The sequence below is a fragment of the Rutidosis leptorrhynchoides genome, chromosome 11 (assembly GCF_046630445.1).
Source record: "Rutidosis leptorrhynchoides isolate AG116_Rl617_1_P2 chromosome 11, CSIRO_AGI_Rlap_v1, whole genome shotgun sequence".
NCBI classification, from domain to species: domain Eukaryota; kingdom Viridiplantae; phylum Streptophyta; class Magnoliopsida; order Asterales; family Asteraceae; genus Rutidosis; species Rutidosis leptorrhynchoides.
This window is the reverse complement of record NC_092343.1, coordinates 47,607,291-47,629,328: the sequence shown is the minus strand read 5'-3', so window position 1 is coordinate 47,629,328 and position 22,038 is coordinate 47,607,291. Positions and strand designations below refer to the sequence as shown.

The 22,038-nt window shown below is 35.2% G+C and overlaps 1 protein-coding gene across 1 annotated transcript; it reads right to left on the bottom strand.

Annotated features, from left to right (window-relative positions):
* Positions 1–18,888: 18,888 nt before the first annotated feature.
* Positions 18,889–20,977, bottom strand: LOC139874534 (uncharacterized). Its single transcript, XM_071861955.1, has 5 exons — positions 20,660–20,977; positions 19,710–19,870; positions 19,559–19,589; positions 19,306–19,408; positions 18,889–18,983 (listed from the first exon to the last, which is right to left on the bottom strand). Exons 1-5 carry the CDS (start codon positions 20,975–20,977, stop codon positions 18,889–18,891), a joined length of 708 nt encoding a protein of 235 aa, XP_071718056.1.
* Between the last annotated feature and the right edge of the window lie 1,061 nt (positions 20,978–22,038).

Below are 22,038 nucleotides of genomic sequence, written 5' to 3'. Positions count from 1 at the left end.
TGTATATTATGTAATCTTGAGATACCATAGACACGTATACAATGTTTCGACCTATCATGTCGACACATCTATATATATTTCGGAACAACCATAGACACTCTATATGTGAATGTTGGAGTTAGCTATACAGGGTTGAGGTTGATTCCAAAATATATATAGTTTGAGTTGTGATCAATACTGAGATACGTATACACTGGGTCGTGAATTGATTCAAGATAATATTTATCGATTTATTTCTGTACATCTAACTGTGGACAACTAGTTGTAGGTTACTAACGAGGACAGCTGACTTAATAAACTTAAAACATCAAAATATATTAAAAGTGTTGTAAATATATTTTGAACATACTTTGATATATATGTATATATTGTTATAGGTTCGTGAATCAACCAGTGGCCAAGTCTTACTTCCCGACGAAGTAAAAATTTGTGAAAGTGAGTTATAGTCCCACTTTTAAAATCTAATATTTTTGGGATGAGAATACATGCAGGTTTTATAAATGATTTACAAAATAGACACAAGTACGTGAAACTACATTCTATGGTTGAATTATCGAAATCGAATATGCCCCTTTTTATTAAGTCTGGTAATCTAAGAATTAGGGAACAGACACCCTAATTGATGCGAATCCTAAAGATAGATCTATTGGGCCTAACAAACCCCATCCAAAGTACCGGATGCTTTAGTACTTCGAAATTTATATCATATCCGAAGGGTGTCCCGGAATGATGGGGATATTCTTATATATGCATCTTGTTAATGTCGGTTACCAGGTGTTCACCATATGAATGATTTTTATCTCTATGTATGGGATGTGTATTGAAATATGAAATCTTGTGGTCTATTATTATGATTTGATATATATAGGTTAAACCTATAACTCACCAACATTTTTGTTGACGTTTTAAGCATGTTTATTCTCAGGTGATTATTAAGAGCTTCCGCTGTCGCATACTTAAATAAGGACGAGATTTGGAGTCCATGTTTGTATGATATTGTGTAAAAACTGCATTCAAGAAACTTATTTTGTTGTAACATATTTGTATTGTAAACCATTATGTAATGGTCGTGTGTAAACAGGATATTTTAGATTATCATTATTTGATAATCTACGTAAAGCTTTTTAAACCTTTATTGATGAAATAAAGGTTATGGTTTGTTTTAAAATGAATGCAGTCTTTGAAAAACGTCTCATATAAAGGTCAAAACCTCGCAACGAAATCAATTAATATGGAACGTTTTTAATCAATAAGAACGGGTCATTTCATTTACTTTGACGCATATATTGCGGGGAACCCAAATGCTATTTTACGCAATGGGTTAAGAAATTATTTTGACTCAATATATCCGAATATTGGACTTCGTGATTTAGAAAAAGCGGCTAACATGCAACATAAAGAAGCATGTTATGCTTACGGATTAGTAATGTTCACTTCTCACCAAAGTGAGAACAAGAACATCGGGCTACAACTATTAAACAAAATGTTCCCACAAGTGACGGAGTCGGTAATTGGGGTAAGAAATGAGGTTTTTAGATTGTTACGGGACTGTTGGACATTACGTAACCCTCGTCCCTTTGACGACGTTACAACACGCTGTCTTATCAACGGCCATAACGGTTATGTTCCACAAGACCAAGGATAGGAAGTAATCCTAGTAAAACCAGAATGCATGACTTGTTTCTGGACGTATGAATTACGTGTCTTTATTGCCTTTGCTGAACGACTTGTGTACTAGCTAGAATTATCTTCACAGCCATCTTGTATCAAATTTATTGTGTGCTATATTTCATGCTATATGTAAAATAAGCGGTATTGTAAGTTTGTAAAATATTGTGTAAAAGTTTGAACGCGAAATATTATTATAATCAGTTTTTCATATAGAATTGTAGTAGTTGAATTGTATATTAGCTACTAAGTATGAACTTAACGGGTAGGTACTACCCGAATTTAAACTTATAAAACGCTAATATGAAGAAAAAGCTTTTATAAATGAGTTCATATTATGCTACTAAATACTATTAACTACTCTTAATATTCTGTATGATTAACTTGTTCCATTTGACTATTTTGAAGGAAATGTCACCGACTACTCGACACACCGTGAATATGAATGAAGAGGAATTCCGTACTTTTCTAGCTTCAAACATAGCCGCAGTACAGGCTGCGCTACATACCAACAATAACCTTTTATCTAGCAGTACAGGAAATCATGTAGGATGCACCTACAAAGAATTCTCTGCCTGCAAACCTTTGGAATTTTATGGAACCGAAGGACCGATCGGATTGAAACGGTGGACCGAGAAGGTCGAATCGGTGTTTGCCATAAGTAAGTGTACTGAAGAGGACAAAGTGAAGTACGCTATGCATACCTTCATAGGTTCTGCGTTAACATGGTGGAATACCTATCTAGAGCAAGTGGGACAAGACGATGCGTACGCACTACCGTGGTCAGCATTCAAGCACTTGATGAACGAGAAGTACCGTCCCATAACCGAGGTCAATAAGCTCAAGACAGAACTTAGAGGGTTACGAACCCAAGGATTTGATATTACCGCATACGAAAGACGATTCACAGAATTGTGCCTATTGTGTCCGGGAGCGTTCGAAGATGAGGAAGAGAAGATCGACGCGTTTGTGAAAGGATTACCGGAAAGAATCCAAGAAGATATAAGTTCACACGATCCCGCCTCCATACAACAGGCATGTAGAATGGCTCACAAACTAGTGAACCAGATTGAAGAAAGAATTAAAGAACAGACTGTTGAAGAGGCCAATGTGAAGCAAGTCAAAAGAAAGTGGGAGGAAAACGGTGATAAGAATCACCAATACAACAACAACAGCAATTACAACAATAATCGCAACAATTATCCCAACAATCGCAACATCAATCGCAACTACAACAAACGGCCCAACAACAACAACAACAACAACAACAACAACAGCAACTACAACAATCATCCCAACAACAATAATAACCGCAACAACAATCAGAAGCAGCTATGCCAAAGGTGTGAAAAGTATCACTCGGGGTTCTGCACCAAATTTTGCAACAAGTGTAAAAGAAATGGTCATAGCGCGGCGAAGTGTGAGGTCTACGGACCAGGGGTTAATAGAACGAAAGGAACAAATGGTGGCGGAACGAGTAATGGCGGAGCAAGTAGTGTCGGAGCAAGTTATGCCAATGTAGCTTGTTATAAATGTTGAAAACCGAGCCACATTATTAAAAATTTCCCGAACCAGGAGAACACAAATGGACAAGGCCGCGGAAGAGTTTTCAATATTAATGCGGCAGAGGCACAGGAAGACCCGGAGCTTGTTACGGGTACGTTTCTTATTGACAATAAATCTGCTTACGTTTTATTTGATTCGGGTGCTGATAGAAGCTATATGAGTAGAGATTTTTGTGCTAAATTAAGTTGTCCATTGACGCCTTTGGATAGTAAATTTTTACTCGAATTAGCAAATGGTAAATTAATTTCAGCAGATAATATATGTCGGAATCGAGAAATTAAACTGGTTAGCGAAACATTTAAGATTGATTTGATACCAGTAGAGTTAGGGAGTTTTGATGTGATAATCGGTATGGACTGGTTGAAAGAAGTGAAAGCAGAGATCGTTTGTTACAAAAATGCAATTCACATTATACGAGAAAAAGGAAAACCCTTAATGGTGTACGGAGAAAAGGGCAACACGAAGCTACATCTTATTAGTAATTTGAAGGCACAAAAACTAATAAGAAAAGGTTGCTATGCTGTTCTAGCACACGTCGAGAAAGTACAAACTGAAGAAAAGAGCATCAATGATGTTCCCATTGTAAAAGAATTTCCCGATGTATTTTAGAAAGAATTACCGGGATTACCCCCACATCAATCCGTTGAATTTCAAATAGATCTCGTACCAGGAGCTGCACCAATAGCTCGTGCTCCTTACAGACTCGCACCCAGCGAGATGAAAGAACTGCAAAGCCAATTACAAGAACTTTTAGAGCGTGGTTTCATTCGACCAAGCACATCACCGTGGGGAGCTCCTGTTTTGTTTGTCAAGAAGAAAAATGGTACATTCAGGTTGTGTATCGACTACCGAGAGTTGAACAAACTTACCATCAAGAACCGCTACCTACTACCGAGAATCGACGACTTATTTGATCAACTACAAGGCTCGTCTGTTTATTCAAAGATTGACTTACGTTCCAGGTATCATCAAATGCGGGTGAAAGAAGATGATAATCCAAAGACTGCTTTCAGAACACGTTACGGTCATTACGAGTTTATGGTCATGCCGTTTGGTTTAACTAATGCACCAGCTGTGTTCATGGACCTTATGAACCGAGTGTGTGGACCATACCTTGACAAGTTTGTCATTGTTTTCATTGATGACATACTTATTTACTCAAAGAATGACCAAGAACACGGTGAACATTTGAGAAAGGTGTTAGAAGTATTGAGGAAGGAAGAATTGTACGCTAAGTTTTCAAAGTGTGCATTTTGGTTGGAAGAAGTTCAATTCCTCGGTCACATAGTGAACAAAGAAGGTATTAAGGTGGATCCGGCAAAGATAGAAACTGTTGAAAAGTGGGAAACCCCGAAAACTCCGAAACACATACGCCAGTTTTTAGGACTGGCTGGTTACTACAGAAGGTTCATCCAAGACTTTTCCAGAATAGCAAAACCCTTGACTGCATTAACGCATAAAGGGAAGAAATTTGAATGGAATGATGAACAAGAGAAAGCGTTTCAGTTATTGAAGAAAAAGCTAACTACGGCACCTATATTGTCATTGCCTGAAGGGAATGATGATTTTGTGATTTTTTGTGACGCATCAAAGCAAGGTCTCGGTTGTGTATTAATGCAACGAACGAAGGTGATTGCTTATGCGTCTAGACAATTGAAGATTCACGAACAAAATTATACGACGCATGATTTGGAATTAGGCGCGGTTGTTTTTGCATTAAAGACTTGGAGGCACTACTTATATGGGGTCAAAAGTATTATATATACCGACCACAAAAGTCGTCAACACATATTTAATCAGAAACAACTGAATATGAGGCAGCGTAGGTGGATTGAATTATTGAATGATTACGACTTTGAGATTCGTTACCACCCGGGGAAGGCAAATGTGGTAGCCGATGCCTTGAGCAGGAAGGACAGAGAACCCATTCGAGTAAAATCTATGAATATAATTATTCATAATAACCTTACTACTCAAATAAAGGAGGCGCAACAAGGAGTTTTAAAAGAGGGAAATTTAAAGGATGAAATACCCAAAGGATCGGAGAAGCATCTTAATATTCGGGAAGACGAAACCCGGTATAGGGCTGAAAGGATTTGGGTACCAAAATTTGAAGATATGAGAGAAATGGTACTTAGAGAAGCTCATAAAACCAGATACTCAATACATCCTGGAACGGGGAAGATGTACAAGGATCTCAAGAAACATTTTTGGTGGCCGGGTATGAAAGCCGATGTTGCTAAATACGTAGGAGAATGTTTGATGTGTTCTAAGGTCAAAGCTGAGCATCAGAAACCATCAGGTCTACTTCAACAACCCGAAATCCCGGAATGGAAATGGGAAAACATTACCATGGATTTCATCACTAAATTGCCAAGGACTGCAAGTGGTTTTGATACTATTTGGGTAATAGTTGATCGTCTCACCAAATCAGCACACTTCCTGCCAATAAGAGAAGATGAAAAGATGGAGAAGTTAGCACGACTGTATTTGAAGGAAGTCGTCTCCAGACATGGAATACCAATCTCTATTATCTCTGATAGGGATGGCAGATTTATTTCAAGATTCTGGCAGACATTACAGCAAGCATTAGGAACTCGTCTAGACATGAGTACTGCCTATCATCCACAAACTGATGGGCAGAGCAAAAGGACGATACAAACGCTTGAAGACATGCTACGAGCATGTGTTATTGATTTCGGAAACAGTTGGGATCGACATCTACCGTTAGCAGAATTTTCCTACAACAACAGCTACCATTCAAGCATTGAGATGGTGCCGTTTGAAGCACTTTATGGTAGAAAGTGCAGGTCTCCGATTTGTTGGAGTGAAGTGGGGGATAGACAGATTACGGGTCCGGAGATTATACAAGAAACTACCGAAAAGATCATCCAAATTCAACAACGGTTGAAAACCGCCCAAAGTCGACAAAAGAGCTACGCTGACATTAAAAGAAAAGATATAGAATTTGAAATTGGAGAGATGGTCATGCTTAAAGTTGAACCTTGGAAAGGCATTGTTCGATTTGGTAAACGAGGGAAATTAAATCCAAGGTATATTGGACCATTCAAGATTATTGATCGTGTCGGACCAGTAGCTTACCGACTTGAGTTACCTCAATAACTCGCGGCTGTACATAACACTTTCCACGTCTCGAATTTGAAGAAATGTTTTGCTAAAGAAGATCTCACTATTCCGTTAGATGAAATCCAAATCAACGAAAAACTTCAATTCATCGAAGAACCCGTCGAAATAATGGATCGTGAGGTTAAAAGACTTAAGCAAAACAAGATACCAATTGTTAAGGTTCGATGGAATGCTTGTAGAGGACCCGAGTTCACCTGGGAGCGTGAAGATCAGATGAAGAAGAAATACCCGCATCTATTTCCAGAAGATTCGTCAACACCTTCAATAGCTTAAAATTTCGGGACGAAATTTATTTAACGGGTAGGTACTGTAGTGACCTGAACTTTTCCATGTTTATATATATTAATTAAGATTGATATTTACATGATTAAATGTTTCCAACATGTTAAGCAATCAAACTTGTTAAGACTTGATTAATTGAAATATGTTTCATTTAGACAATTGACCACCCAAGTTGACCGGTGATTCACGAATGTTAAAACTTGTAAAAACTATATGATGACATATATATGGATATATATATATAGTTAACATGATACTATGATAAGTAAACATATCATTAAGTATATTAACAATGAACTACATATGTAAAAACAAGACTACTAACTTAATAATTTTTAAACGAGACATATATGTAACGATTATCGTTGTAAAGACATTTAATGTATATATATATATCATATTAAGAGATATTCATACATGATAATATCATGATAATATAATAATTTAAAATCTCATTTGATATTATAAACATTGGGTTAACAACATTTAACAAGATCGTTAACCTAAAGGTTTCAAAACAACACTTACATGTAACGACTAACGATGACTTAACGACACAGTTAAAATGTATATACATGTAGTGTTTTAATATGTATTTATACACTTTTGAAAGACTTCAATACACTTATCAAAATACTTCTACTTAACAAAAATGCTTACAATTACATCCTCGTTCAGTTTCATCAACAATTCTACTCGTATGCACCCGTATTCGTACTCGTACAATACACAGCTTTTAGATGTATGTACTATTGGTATATACACTCCAATGATCAGCTCTTAGCAGCCCATGTAAGTCACCTAACACATGTGGGAACCATCATTTGGCAACTAGCATGAAATATCTCATAAAATTACAAAAATATGAGTAATCATTCATGACTTATTTACATGAAAACAAAATTACATATCCTTTATATCTAATCCATACACCAACGACCAAAAACACCTACAAACACTTTAATTCTTCAATTTTATTCATCTAATTGATCTCTCTCAAGTTCTATCTTCAAGTTCTAAGTGTTCTTCATAAATTCTACAAGTTCTAGTTTCATAAAATCAAGAATACTTTCAAGTTTGCTAGCTCACTTCCAATCTTGTAAGGTGATCATCCAACCTCAAGAAATCTTTGTTTCTTACAGTAGGTTATAATTCTAATACAAGGTAATAATCATATTCAAACTTTGGTTCAATTTCTATAACAATAACAATCTTATTTCAAGTGATGATCTTACTTGAACTTGTTTTCGTGTCATGATTCTGCTTCAAGAACTTCGAGCCATCCAAGGATCCGTTGAAGCTAGATCCATTTTTCTCTTTTCCAGTAGGTTTATCCAAGGAACTTAAGGTAGTAATGATGTTCATAACATCATTCGATTCATACATATAAAGCTATCTTATTCGAAGGTTTAAACTTGTAATCACTAGAACATAGTTTAGTTAATTCTAAACTTGTTCGCAAACAAAAGTTAATCCTTCTAACTTGACTTTTAAAATCAACTAAACACATGTTCTATATCTATATGATATGCTAACTTAATGATTTAAAACCTGGAAACACGAAAAACACCGTAAAACCGGATTTACGCCGTCGTAGTAACATCGCGGGCTGTTTTGGGTTAGTTAATTAAAAACTATGATAAACTTTGATTTAAAAGTTGTTATTTTGAGAAAATGATTTTTATTATGAACATGAAACTATATCCAAAAAATTATGGTTAAACTCAAAGTGAAAGTATGTTTTCTAAAATGGTCATCTAGACGTCGTTCTTTCGACTGAAATGACTACCTTTACAAAAATGACTTGTAACTTATTTTTCCGACTATAAACCTATACTTTTTCTATTTAGATTCATAAAATAAAGTTCAATATGAAACCATAGCAATTTGATTCACTCAAAACGGATTTAAAATGAAGAAGTTATGCGTAAAACAAGATTGGATAATTTTTCTCATTTTAGCTACGTGAAAATTGGTAACAAATCTATTCCAACCATAACTTAATCAACTTGTATTGTATATTATGTAATCTTGAGATACCATAGACACGTATACAATGTTTCGACCTATCATGTCGGCACATCTATATATATTTCAGAACAGCCATAGACACTCTATATGTGAATGTTGGAGTTAGCTATACAGGGTTGAGGTTGATTCCAAAATATATATAGTTTGAGTTGTGATCAATACTGAGATACGTATACACTGGGTCGTGGATTGATTCAAGATAATATTTATCGATTTATTTATGTACATCTAACTGTGGACAACTAGTTGTAGGTTACTAACGAGGACAGCTGACTTAATAAACTTAAAACATCAAAATATATTAAAAGTGTTGTAAATATATTTTGAACATACTTTGATATATATGTATATATTGTTATAGGTTCGTGAATCAACCAGTGGCCAAGTCTTACTTCCCGACGAAGTAAAAATCTGTGAAAGTGAGTTATAGTCTCACTTTTAAAATCTAATATTTTTGGGATGAGAATACATGCAGGTTTTATAAATGATTTACAAAATAGACACAAGTACGTGAAACTACATTCTATGGTTGAATTATCGAAATCGAATATGCCCCTTTTTATTAAGTCTGGTAATCTAAGAATTAGGGAACAGACACCCTAATTGACGCGAATCTTAAAGATAGATCTATTGGGCCTAACAAACCCCATCCAAAGTATCGGATGCTTTAGTACTTCGAAATTTATATCATATCCGAAGGGTGTCCCGGAATGATGGGGATATTCTTATATATGCATCTTGTTAATGTCGGTTACCAGGTGTTCACCATATGAATGATTTTTATCTCTATGTATGGGATGTGTATTGAAATATGAAATCTTGTGGTCTATTATTATGATTTGATATATATAGGTTAAACCTATAACTCACCAACATTTTTGTTGACGTTTTAAGCATGTTTATTCTCAGGTGATTATTAAGAGCTTCCGCTGTCGCATACTTAAATAAGGACGAGATTTGGAGTCCATGCTTGTATGATATTGTGTAAAAACCGCATTCAAGAAACTTATTTTGTTGTAACATATTTGTATTGTAAACCATTATGTAATGGTCGTGTGTAAACAGGATATTTTAGATTATCATTATTTGATAATCTACGTAAAGCTTTTTAAACCTTTATTGATTAAATAAAGGTTATGGTTTGTTTTAAAATGAATGCAGTCTTTGAAAAACGTCTCATATAGAGGTCAAAACCTCGCAACGAAATCAATTAATATGGAACGTTTTTAATCAATAAGAACGGGACATTTCACCAAGGATGTCAATATGGAAAGTCACACCGACTTCCATATAAGAAGTCAACAAATCGAAAACAAAGTTTGCTTGACTTGATTCATACGGACTTGATGGGGCCAACAAAAACACCAAGTTATAGCAGTCATTGCTATGCCATGGTGTTAATTGATGACTATTTTTGGTTTACTTGGGTGAAATTTCTAAAGGAGAAAAGTGAAACCTTATCAAAGTTCATAGAGTTCAAAGAAGTTGTAGAATCAGAATTTGGGAGAAAGGCAAAAGCTCTTAGGAGTGATAATGGTGGAAAATTCATGTCAAATGATTTCTTTACTTATTGGAAAACAAATGGTATTTCTCGCCAAATGACTTGTCCAGATACTCCACAACAAAATGGGTTTCAGAAAGAAAGATTGCTTACCTTGTTTCAATATGCTTATCTTGGTTACATGACAAAGGGTTGCCTAGGGAGCTATGGGCGGAAGCACTTCAATGTGCTTGTCATGTGTCTAATCGGTTACCATCTTGGCCAGGTACACAAAAATCATCTTTTGAGCTAGCTTATGGTCAAAAGCCAAATGTAAGCTATTCTAGGGTGTTTGGTTCTATTTGTTATGTTCATGTTCCAAAAGCTAACTGAACCAAACTTGACCCAAAAGCTTGAAAGTGTATTTTTGTTGGTTATGATTCTCACAGGAAAGGTTGAAGGTGTATGGATCAAGAAACAAAGAAGTTTACCACTTCAAGAGATGTGGTATTTTATGAAGTGTCTTCTCAATTCTCTGAATCAAGCAAAAATGGTGAAGAAAATAGAGATTACAAATTTATGTTTCCTAGCTTCGACACTCAAGAAGAAAGTGAGAATGATGGTGTTTCTCAAACTCAAGAAGAGACACCTAGTGAAGAAGTACCAACTCAAGTTAGAAGGTCAACAAGAGAAAAGAGACAACCAAGACATCTAAGTGACTATGAGGTGAACACGGTCACAACTTATTTATTTTCAGGTGGCTTAATCGAAGAACCAACATGTTATGAAGATGCTAAAAATTCTCCGAATTGGAGAAAAGCAATGCAAAAGGAGATTGATGCATTGGAAAAGAATGAAACTTGGGAGCTTGTCAAGAAACCGGAAGCACGTAAATCGGTTACTTGCAAATGGGTCTACCATTTGAAGAAGAACTCAGATGGAACCATTAATAGGTTCAAGGCTCGGTTGGTGGCTCGTGGCTTTTGTCAAAGTTATGGGCTTGATTATGAGGAAACTTTTAGCCCCGTGGCTAAAATGGTAACGGTGAGAACAATAATCTCACTAGCGGCTTACAAAGGGTGGAAATTGTGGCAACTTGATGTGAAGAATGCTTTTCTATATGGAGAGCTTGATCGTGAGGTGTTCATGGAACAACCTATTGGGTTCATTTCAAATCAATTTCCAGAATATGTGTGCCGGTTAAAGAAAGCTCTTTATGGCTTGAAACAAGCTCCGAGAGCTTGGTATGGTAAGGTTGCACAATACCTTGTCTTTTGTGGTTTTAAGATTTCTGATGCGGATTCTAGTTTGTTTGTAAAGAAAGAATCAGGTTTCCATGTTTTGGTGTTATTATATGTTGATGACATGATTATCACCGGAGGAAACGAGTCAGAAATCTCTCGTTTAAGTGATGATCTTTCGGTTCGTTTTGAAATGAAGAATCTGGGGGAGATTGGATGTTTTCTTGGCTTGGAAGTTGATAAATTAGAAAACGGGTACTTTATCTCTCAAAGGGGTTATGCAAGAAGTCTCTTGGAACGTTTCAACATGGGGGAGTCAAAGCCTATGACTACTCCAATGGAACCAAACCTCAAAATGAAGAAAGATCAAGGAAAATAGCTCAAGGATGTGAAGTTGTTCCAACAAATGGTTGGAAGTTTGATCTATCTAACCATCACAAGGCCGAAAATTGCTTACTAGGCTGGCATTGTTTCACAATTTATGCAATGTCCAACTAATGTTCATCTTGATGTAACAAAAAGGATCCTTCGTTATGTGAAAGGATCAATAGGCCACGGCTTGTGGTATAAGAAGTGTGATAATATTTTGTTAAATGGTTTCGTGGATGCAGATTGGATGGGAGACGCAAATGATCGCCATTCAACTTCGGGTTACTGTTTTAACATGGGTTCCGCTGTTATTTCATGGTGTAGCAAGAATCAAGATGTTGTTGCTTTGTCTAGCACGGAAGCGGAATACATAGTTGCAATAATGGCGGCTCAAGAATGTACTTGGTTAAGAAGATTGATTGGTACATACTTGAAAAAGTAGATTATGTTGTCAAATTGAAATGTGACAACGAAAGTGCAATCAAGCTTGCTTCGAATCCTGTGTTTCATGCCCGTACTAAGCATATAGAAATGAGATATCATTTTATTCGTGAAAAGGTTCTTAGCGGGGAGATCGAGCTAGCAAACGTAAGGACAAATGCTCAAATAGCCGATATCTTTACTAAAGCTCTAATGAAAACCAAGTTCATGGAATTTCGAGAAGCGTTGGGGATTTTTGATCGAGAGTTTGCACTAAGGGGGAGTGTTAAAATTAGTGCAACATAATCCCTTGATTTATGGGATATTATAATCCCTTGATTTATGGAATATTTTCAAAGCATACACATGCATAGATTATATTCGTATCGTATTGCTTTATTTTACTCATTTAATATTTTGTAGGATATCTTTTCATGATTTTCCATAGAGATGTTTGTCATCTAGTTTTTGTTAGTTTCTATTGTTAGGTATGCATTTAATATGCATTATGATTTCTCTTGTATTTAAGCATGTGTTGGTGTATCATTTGTAATCAATCGAATACACATTTTATTTCCAGTTGCTTGTTTCATATATTATACTTTGTTTAGTAAACTTCAATTTCTAGTAAGTCTTTAATTATTTTACTCTTAACCATTAAGAGTCTAATTTTTTTGTAATATTGTCATGAAATCATATACTGATCACTTAACTAACAAGTATATTAAATTTTTTTATTAGTGTAACACGTTAATAAGGTAGTTTTACTCAGTTCATATCGTTCATTCTAAATGATTATCAAACAGTTTATTTTCATTCAGAGCAAACTTTATTCAGAGGCTCTGAACCATTCAGATTCTGAACCATTCAGCACTAAATTTTTCAGTTTTATCAAACGCACCATAACTTAGATGGTTTAATTGGTGATTAAAAATTTAACTCTTAACCAATAAACTGTAAGCCTTTAACCACCATGTATCCAATGCTTTCAAGTTAATAGAGAAAAACTGAAATTTTAATTTCTGGATGATGATAAACTCCCAAATTGATCGTTCCAATCTTCATATATGTGAAGATCATCAGGGCAGACAGAAGATCTCACCTCTTGCATTGCATCCTCAAAATCCTATATATTAAAATTTATACAACAGATGAATATACAATTTTAAGTTTTAAATGTTACTATTCAAATTACAAAAATACTCACTTATTTGAATGAAAGTTTCGTACCTGCAGAGTAATGGGTCTCAAATCCTGTATCTTAAGTTCAGTAATTTTGGTGCCATGACTTATAGCTTCTCTCAGTGGGCCCATCGAAGCATCGTTGACTAAATTCTTCATGTCAGATCCCGAATAGCCTAAACCATGTCAAAGTATAGAAACAACATACAAATACATCAAACGTTTGAATTTTTTTTTCCCGCTAGTTACAACTGAAATAGATAAGAGGTTAAGTTACCTTCGGTTGATTTACATATGCTATCAAGATCCTCATTTGAGAGTTTGAAAAGGCCATCTTTCTCCAATAGATTACGTATTATCACGGCTCTCGCTTCTTTACCACCAAAGAAACGAGTAGCTTAAGAAATTATATTTCTAAACAAACAAAAATATAATGGTAGAAAATTGGGCTGATCAAAACAGAAATTTGAATAATATATCATAAATGATACTTTGATTATTCATTAAGATTGCACTACAAGTGTAGTGGGTCAACACAAATCGAACTAACACGTTTTGACCTGCAATTGCTTAAGAACTTGAGCCTATTTTGATTATATCTGGCAACTGAGACCCATGCTCTTATATACAATAATAAACATCACCCGTTTGACCCATGACCCAAGACCCATTTCAACCCAAAACCGGTTAGACCCGTTACCCAAACTGACCCAACCTGACCCGTTTGCCAAGTATAATTTTGACCCGTTATAAATTTGCACCTGAACACGGGAGTGGAATATAAAATCGTTTGGTAAGTCGTCTTCTAGCTGCTTCATCTAGGTCTTCTGGTCTATTCGTTGCTCCTGCCAGAAACATATCAGAAAGTGCCTAGTCATAAATTAAGTAAATATAGATACAAAATTTTATACGTAAATGTAATAAATGGATTGCATTTTCTGGTTACCTATGACCAGAACTCGATCATTTCCGCTAGTAAATCCGTCCATTCCTACATAAAACTCTGTTTTCACTTGTCTGGAAGCCAAAACCTTATTTTCTGTCCGCTGCATTGCAATACATTCTTTATTATTGTAACAAATTAATGAAATATATATGTATATACATGTATATATATGTGTACCTTGGACAACAATGCATCTATTTCATCGATAAATATTACTGATGGCTGACGCCATATAGCAACTCCAAAAAGAGCCCTCACAAGCTTTTCACTGTCTCCGGCCTACAATTACACCGTTAAATCTTTTTACTTAGACGAAAATAATTTACCCTTTACGTACATCGAAAAAGACACAAGACGAAGACGAGTCGGTCAGGACCTTGAAATGTCGAATCGGTCAAGATGGGGTCGAGACGGACGTTGACTAACGTTGACTTTTAAGTAATATTTAGGATTTTCCATAATGGTTTGTATAATTATTGTCTACTTATGTATTTATTATTTCATCTTAATAGGATACTATGTAATTCGTGTTTTTCGCAGCTAAAATAATCTTGGGTTTTCATTTACACTAAAACAAGGCCAGACAGAAGTCAACTTTTGACCCACGTTGACCGACTTTTAGGGTTGATCAACTAATAGGATGGTTTTTGGCGAAACGGTAAGTAATATATTATGTACCCATTTTGATGCTATTGAGCTTGCAGATATGTAGAAAAATGTTGCTTTAGCCTCTCCAGCAATAGCTCTACCCATCATTGTTTTGCCTGTTCCCTACTTGAACCAAAACAAAAGATACACAAAAAACGTGAACTAATATGCATTTAATCACGATTAAACGTAACGTGCACACACACATTAGTAGACTTACGGGGGGACCAAAAAACAAAAGTCCTCGTGCTGTAGAACGACAACCTTTAAATATATCAGGTCGTAACATAGGCCACATGATCGTCTCAGTTACTCGCTTTTTAGCATGATGCAACCCAGCTTTCAGATAAACAAACAAATATGTATCAGAACATAAACTTAATATCTTGTAAATCAAAGAACCAAAGCATGGTACCAACCAATATCATCAAATCGAACATTTGAATCTGCGTCAATAATCTCATTTAAGATGCAACTAATAAGATGAGGATCTATATTCCTTAACTTTTGAGGAAGTCTACCATCAGGACCAACACTGTAATGTAATACGGAGTAATATAGTTATTTAACACACTACTAGAAAATCGTCCTTTCGGGACGACACTTTTCTAGACGACATTTGTCATCCGGAAAAAGCCACTACGCGACAAACAAATATGCTTTTCTGTCCCACTTTTTTTGAATTGTTTGACTGACTTTTCCCGGACGATACCACGTCATCCGGAAAAGTATAATCAATTTAATATTTGAATAATTATTGTAATTGTGGTTGTAAGACTTTTACTTAATGTTAATGTTATTGTGGCATTTTGTGATAGACATCGTATTTGTACAGCATCAGGTTTTCATATTTGGAAATGTGCCGTTATTACGGTTGGAAAATTGCAGAATCATTTTTGGTAAAAAACAGCAGGGACTTTTCCGGATGACATGTCGTCCGGAAAGGTGTCGTCCGTCAGAATTCCTGAATAATACAAATATTAATAATAATGAATAATATTTTATTGTTAATTATAAATATTAATAATAATTAATATTATTTTATTATTAATTATTTTCAGACGACATATCGTCCGGAAAACTCGTCCTTTTATGTATTTTCTATTCTTTTTTATTAAACAATAATATTTTATTTTTTATTTTCCCGGATGATACGTCGTTTCCACAAGTCGTCTGAAAATATCGTCCACCATCATCAGACGAGAAAGTCAAAGTATCCCCACGATCGTCCAGAAAAAACCAAAACTCGTCCGGGAAAACATTCTGGGACGAAGCTTTCCGAACGACCTCTTGGGGACGATTTGTCGTCCAGAAAAACATTTGTGGGCGACTTGCCGTCCGGAAAAGCAAGGCCAAGTCGTCCCGAATTGTCGGTTTTGTAGTAGTGACAGAAAAAGTTAGTTAATTGTAAACCTCAGTTTACATAATCACACTTTTACCATAGTGCATGTCTTCATTCGTTTTACGTTAACAATATCGTTTTAGACGAACATTATATGTTCTTATACACAGCAACAGTAACTAATCTTGCGAGTATGAGTTTGGGAACTATTTGTACGTATACTAATAAATAAATAAGAAAAAACGTACCATTTTTTATTTAAATAAGTATAGTCTGGTGCACGTAATGTTAGATTGCAACGATTGTATTTGGATCTAATAGTATGATGATTATTATTCCAACCACCAGATGATCCATAGGCTTTGCTGCTGAAAGGAGTTATGGGTAGAGTTGCTGTTGTGGTTGCGTTTGGTAACAGGGGTAACGCCATGATATCAAATCTGGATTACGACCCTTTTGACCCGATACTAATAATCTCAAAAAAGAAATGTAAATTAGTCGGGCAGTTAGGGTTTCATATATATAGTAACATATAATGAGCTTAAAAGCCCATAAGCAGTGAACAAATTTTATTAGTTACAAGTTACAACTGGATTTGTATAATGATAATTATTATATAATTTTGTATACAAATTACATTACACAATATTATAATATGTGAAGCTATATAAAAATATGACAAAAAGATTTCAATTTAGGCTAATTCGATCAAATGATGAAAAATGTTACTCAGGTTGCTTGGCAATTTCTTGTCAAAAAAGATATTATATATTCAAGATTATTTATTGTACACCCCAGAATTGATCTTATAATTTGATGGTTAAAAGATTAAATGGCTAGGTCAATAGCGCTTTGATATTCAAGATTGGATATTGGTTTATGATTAAGAGCTATTCAGAATTAGCCTAAATTCAATGGAAGATTTTTGGTCATGGATGGATAGCAATAACTTACAAGGTCAGAAGAGAATGACCGTGCAATGCATTTGCTTCTCGACTCTTTGGAACTTATGGCGGCTTCAAAACAGATACATTTTCAATGACTCTAGCTTTCGTATTCCTCATGTTATGGATAATATTATTATTTCCGCTTTCTTTTGAATTTTTTCTAAATATATATATAAAAAAAAAAAGTAGGATGAATTGGTCTTTGTGGTTACAAAATCCAATGGACTCTGTAATTTTTTTCTAGCTTCCTGCTAGTCTTGTTTTTTAATAAAATATTCTGGTGTTCAAAAAAAAAAAAAAAAATAACTATTTAGAATTTAATGATTGGTTATGCACAATCCGCGCACATAGTCAATCGATGATGTTTTGATATTATAGTAGATAGATGGTAGATAGATTTTATGTGGATCTTTTTACACCGGGTAAAGAAATGATCACCCCCTCTCCATATCTCACATTTACAAAATCGAATTTTGTTGTTGTCTAGTCTCTAGTTATAAAAATAATTCAACTGACGTTTTACTACAGTAGTATTTATATTTATATTTATATGTACATATTTGCTATCTTTGATTTCCACTTTAAAATTCATGTTAAGAAGCTGACAGAGGTTGGTCATGTTTGTTTGGCAGCGTAGACTTCTTTCTTTCGTAACAACCAATGATGAGTTGTACTTTCTCGGATAATTAGCTTTTGATTTACTTATAAAAGAAACAAGAGACGAAAAAAGGGAGGTGATATTTTCAAACATATTTTTGATAGATCCACATATTTTTGTTGTTACTTTCCAGTTATGCCCTCCAATATTTTGAAATGAAAATTTTATATAACACATCATTAAGGGCAGTTTAGTGACTTTGTGTGGATTTATCAAAAACAAGTTTGTAAATATCAATTCCCGACGAAAAAACATCTTTAATTGCGCTAAAAAAGAAAAATCTCAAATAAACCAAGATCATACTTCTTGTCATTTCTTGGTGCACATGATCTGTCATAACCTCTTTGAGCACTTCATTTATGTGCCAAAATAAATGAAGAAAAAACTTTTTAGATACAAGAATCAAGTTATTCTAACTCTTAGAAAGTAAAAGAACTTAAATTAAGAAACTTATTTATTACGGAGTATATAGAATAACTTCAACATTGTAAATTAAGAGTGAAAAAACAAAATCAAGATACACACGAATAGCTATTACAAGTAAAAAAATAAAAATGCAAGCCGTAGCCCTTCTAAATGACAAATCCTTTGAACAAACAAAGTTATCTTTCTCAAAAAAAGGCAAAGAAGTCACATACTTAGAATGACACTAGAACAGCAAAGCAGAGTTCTATTCGGAAACCCGTAGTGACCACTAATATTTCAAGACGAAAAGTTTCAATAGGCAAATTATTTCGAAGATACCTCACTAGTGTGCAGTTGATCGATAGTTCCTTTTCTAGTTGTTTAGTATTAAAGAACATTGGGCGTAAAGCAGCATATTTACAATTGAGTATGACACTTCAAATTTGTTGCAAATTTTCAACGACACGCATTCTCTATTAGATAAATAAACATAGTATGTTTACATATCTTCTATCGATATGAGAAGCAATAACAACGTTCTTATCGACTACCTGAGCTAATCACTGTCGCTAGAAGAGAGATATCGCTTTGCATCAAAAGACTGATTTCTTGACGAAGAATCAGATGCCGTAAACTGCACAGGTGCGAACGCTGTACAAGGAATTACGTATTAGTTGTTGAGCATGAGTTAAGTAAAGATTTGTTTCACAATTAGAATTTAAGATCATCCATAATTGAATAAAAGCATATTAGTTTGGAAGCAACTTTTATTTATAAATTTAAAGATCTTTTCGTATGACAGATACATTAGTAAGTACCCATGAACACTATCGATGGCAATTTCAACCCAATTAGTTTTAAAAAGGTAGATTTAGGTTGTGTAGTTATCAAAATGAGTCAAATGAGGATCATATCAAACAAGCTAAAAGTCGCCAACAGGGTATTTGTATACAAATTATAAATGCTAACTAACCTTTATCTCTCATTCTTCTCTCTCGATCAAATTCAAATTTATCTCGAATCATGCCTGCATTTTCCCGTGTATCTCCCTGTCTATTTCTCCCAAACGCATGATTCTGTTTTCAAAAGTCAACCCAATTTTAGTAAACCGATATACAATTTACACAGTCAGCAAAACAAATACTAAGCTTTGACCATTAATTTCAAAAAAGCCAAAAGACTAAAACCATTACATTTAGATGAGTCATATAACCTATGACATTTACCTTCATTTCCTCAGCATAGGGTTGTTTTCTTCTGCAAAAAAAACGTATCGATAAAGAAACAATTAATATAATAAAGGTAGTATATGACACAATCACAAATTCTTTTATCTGATACAGTATAAAATAATAAAGATGGTCGAAAGTGGAAAACCTATAAGGTGAAAAATCTTCATTGTCATCATCAGCAGAATCATAACTTGTACGCTCTTGTCCATGTTTTTTGGAATAACCCTCGTCCCAATATAGCTTTTCCCAATTTTCTCTAAGCTCCTGATAAAGTTCCATGTATTTCTTGCACCATGGCTCATGCTCCTTCATTAAAACATCACAAATAAGCAAATTCGGTTTCAGTTAACTTAAAAAAACCCTACACAAAAGGAGCTACTTAAGAAAAGAACCATGTTCACCAGTTTTGATGATGTTGTATCCTACTCTAAACCTAGCTATGGTAAATATCAAACTTTCATTACGAATATTGTATGTAAATCAGTGCCACCAGTTTTGAGCAGGAGCGAAAATAATATAGGGGCAGGGGGTGGCAGCCGCCCCCAGTGGATTTTCAAATTTTAGTACAAAAAATTTGAATTTTTCGGTTTTGCCCCTGGATTTTTTTTTTTGCCCCAAAGCCTTCATATTTTGCCCAAAAACCTCCAAATTTTGCCCAAAACCTACAAATTTTGTCCCAAAACCTCCATATTTTGTCAAAAAAAGTTGCTACGCTTTTAAAAAAATATCACCCCTGGTGAAAAAATTTCTTGCTTCCGCCACTGGTTTTGATGATGTTGTAACAATGATCAACTGTTAGATCCGAACAACAAGTTTCAAACTAGGACACACATGACAAATTTCATAATAAAAGTTAGATACTTTGGAGAATTGAGAACACTTGACATGTTATTACATGTAATTACACTATTATATGAAATAAAATGTCAAATTTTTCTCTGGATACATTCATGTGCACTTTAGCCCTAATATAGAACAAAAAGTTCAGTTTATTACATTTGTATATAAATACAATTATTGATAACGATATAAAATTTTATATGTAATCATAAATAAAATAAAATAAAATAAAATATGTGAGGGATAGAAACTAACGGAGTCCTTTAGAACAAGGCGAGTGCGGCGCATGAACTGTTCACGGAGCTGTTTACGGCGTTTATTAGGGATGTTATCTCTAGGTATAACGAAACGTTCACGAGGCGGCACGTTTTCTCCGAATTCGTGCATTTCTCCGTCGAGTACCCACCATTCTGACTTCTCGTCAGGTTTTCTTAGAGCTGCCGTAGTGAATTTTGAGCGGCGGCGGGGTGGTGGATGTGCGGCGGCGGTGAATGATTGGGTGAATTGGTTGTGAGAGGTGAGCTGGTGGAGATATTGAAGAGATCTCCGGCACCGTCGTGTGAAGGAAAGCATTTGGGTAAACTCTTCCTCCTTTCAAGAAAACCCTAAAGTGCCTGACTATCACTCTCAACAACTAAACATCAAAACACTTACCATTATCATCATCAATTACTTCTCCTCTGTCATCATCATCATCAAATATTTTCTAAGCACCGTGTTATATTAACAAGTAAAAACAGATACCTTGCTACCTCCGCCGCCATCAACACAACCACCGCTCGCTGACGCCACCACCACTAGTTGTTCACTTCAACCACCAATCCTCCGTCCACAACCTTTTCTCTCCTTCCCGGTCATCTTCTTCACCAAACTTTTTTCCGATCTGGCGATGGTTTCTCAGATCTAGAGTCTCCTGGCTGACGATGGTATGACCCATATGTCGAAGCCCAATGGCTTATCGTCTTCTTCGTCGTGTGACTCTCGAGTTACTTCGTTTTTGATTTTTAATTTCCCGGACTCTTGGACTCGTGTTGATTGTCGGAGAGTCTACGAGAATTATGGTGTTCTTACAGATGTTTATTTCGCTCGGAAGAGATTGTCGAGTGGTCAGCGATTTGGTTATGTTCGTTTTGAAGGTGTTACCGAGATCGATTCTTTCACCAAGGTCTTGAATTCCATCCAAGTTGATGGTCGATGGATTCGTGCCTATAAGGCTTTGGAAAAGAAAAATGAAGGTGTTGAAGGTTCTCATTACAGTTGTCGTGAAAAGAAAAGGGATGACCTTCCCTCCTGCAGAAATCAAGAGCCCTTCCCGAACATTAATGGACTAGAAGACTTTCCTCCGGCTCCTTGGAACCGAGCCATCCCATCTGCAAATCTCGATCCCAAGACGTTGCATTTTCCTGCTGTGATGACCCGAAAATTTTCGACCAAATTTAAACTTAATCTTATATGATTTCGACACGATAAGCAAAGCCTATGAATTTGAATCTCAAAATTTTGAACTATTCAAATACCCTTCGGTTGTTCTCAATGATTCGCGAACAATTATATGTAAATAGATACATATGCTATAACTTGAAAACGTAACAAAGTGTTATGAAAATGATACCGTACATTAAACTTATTGGTTT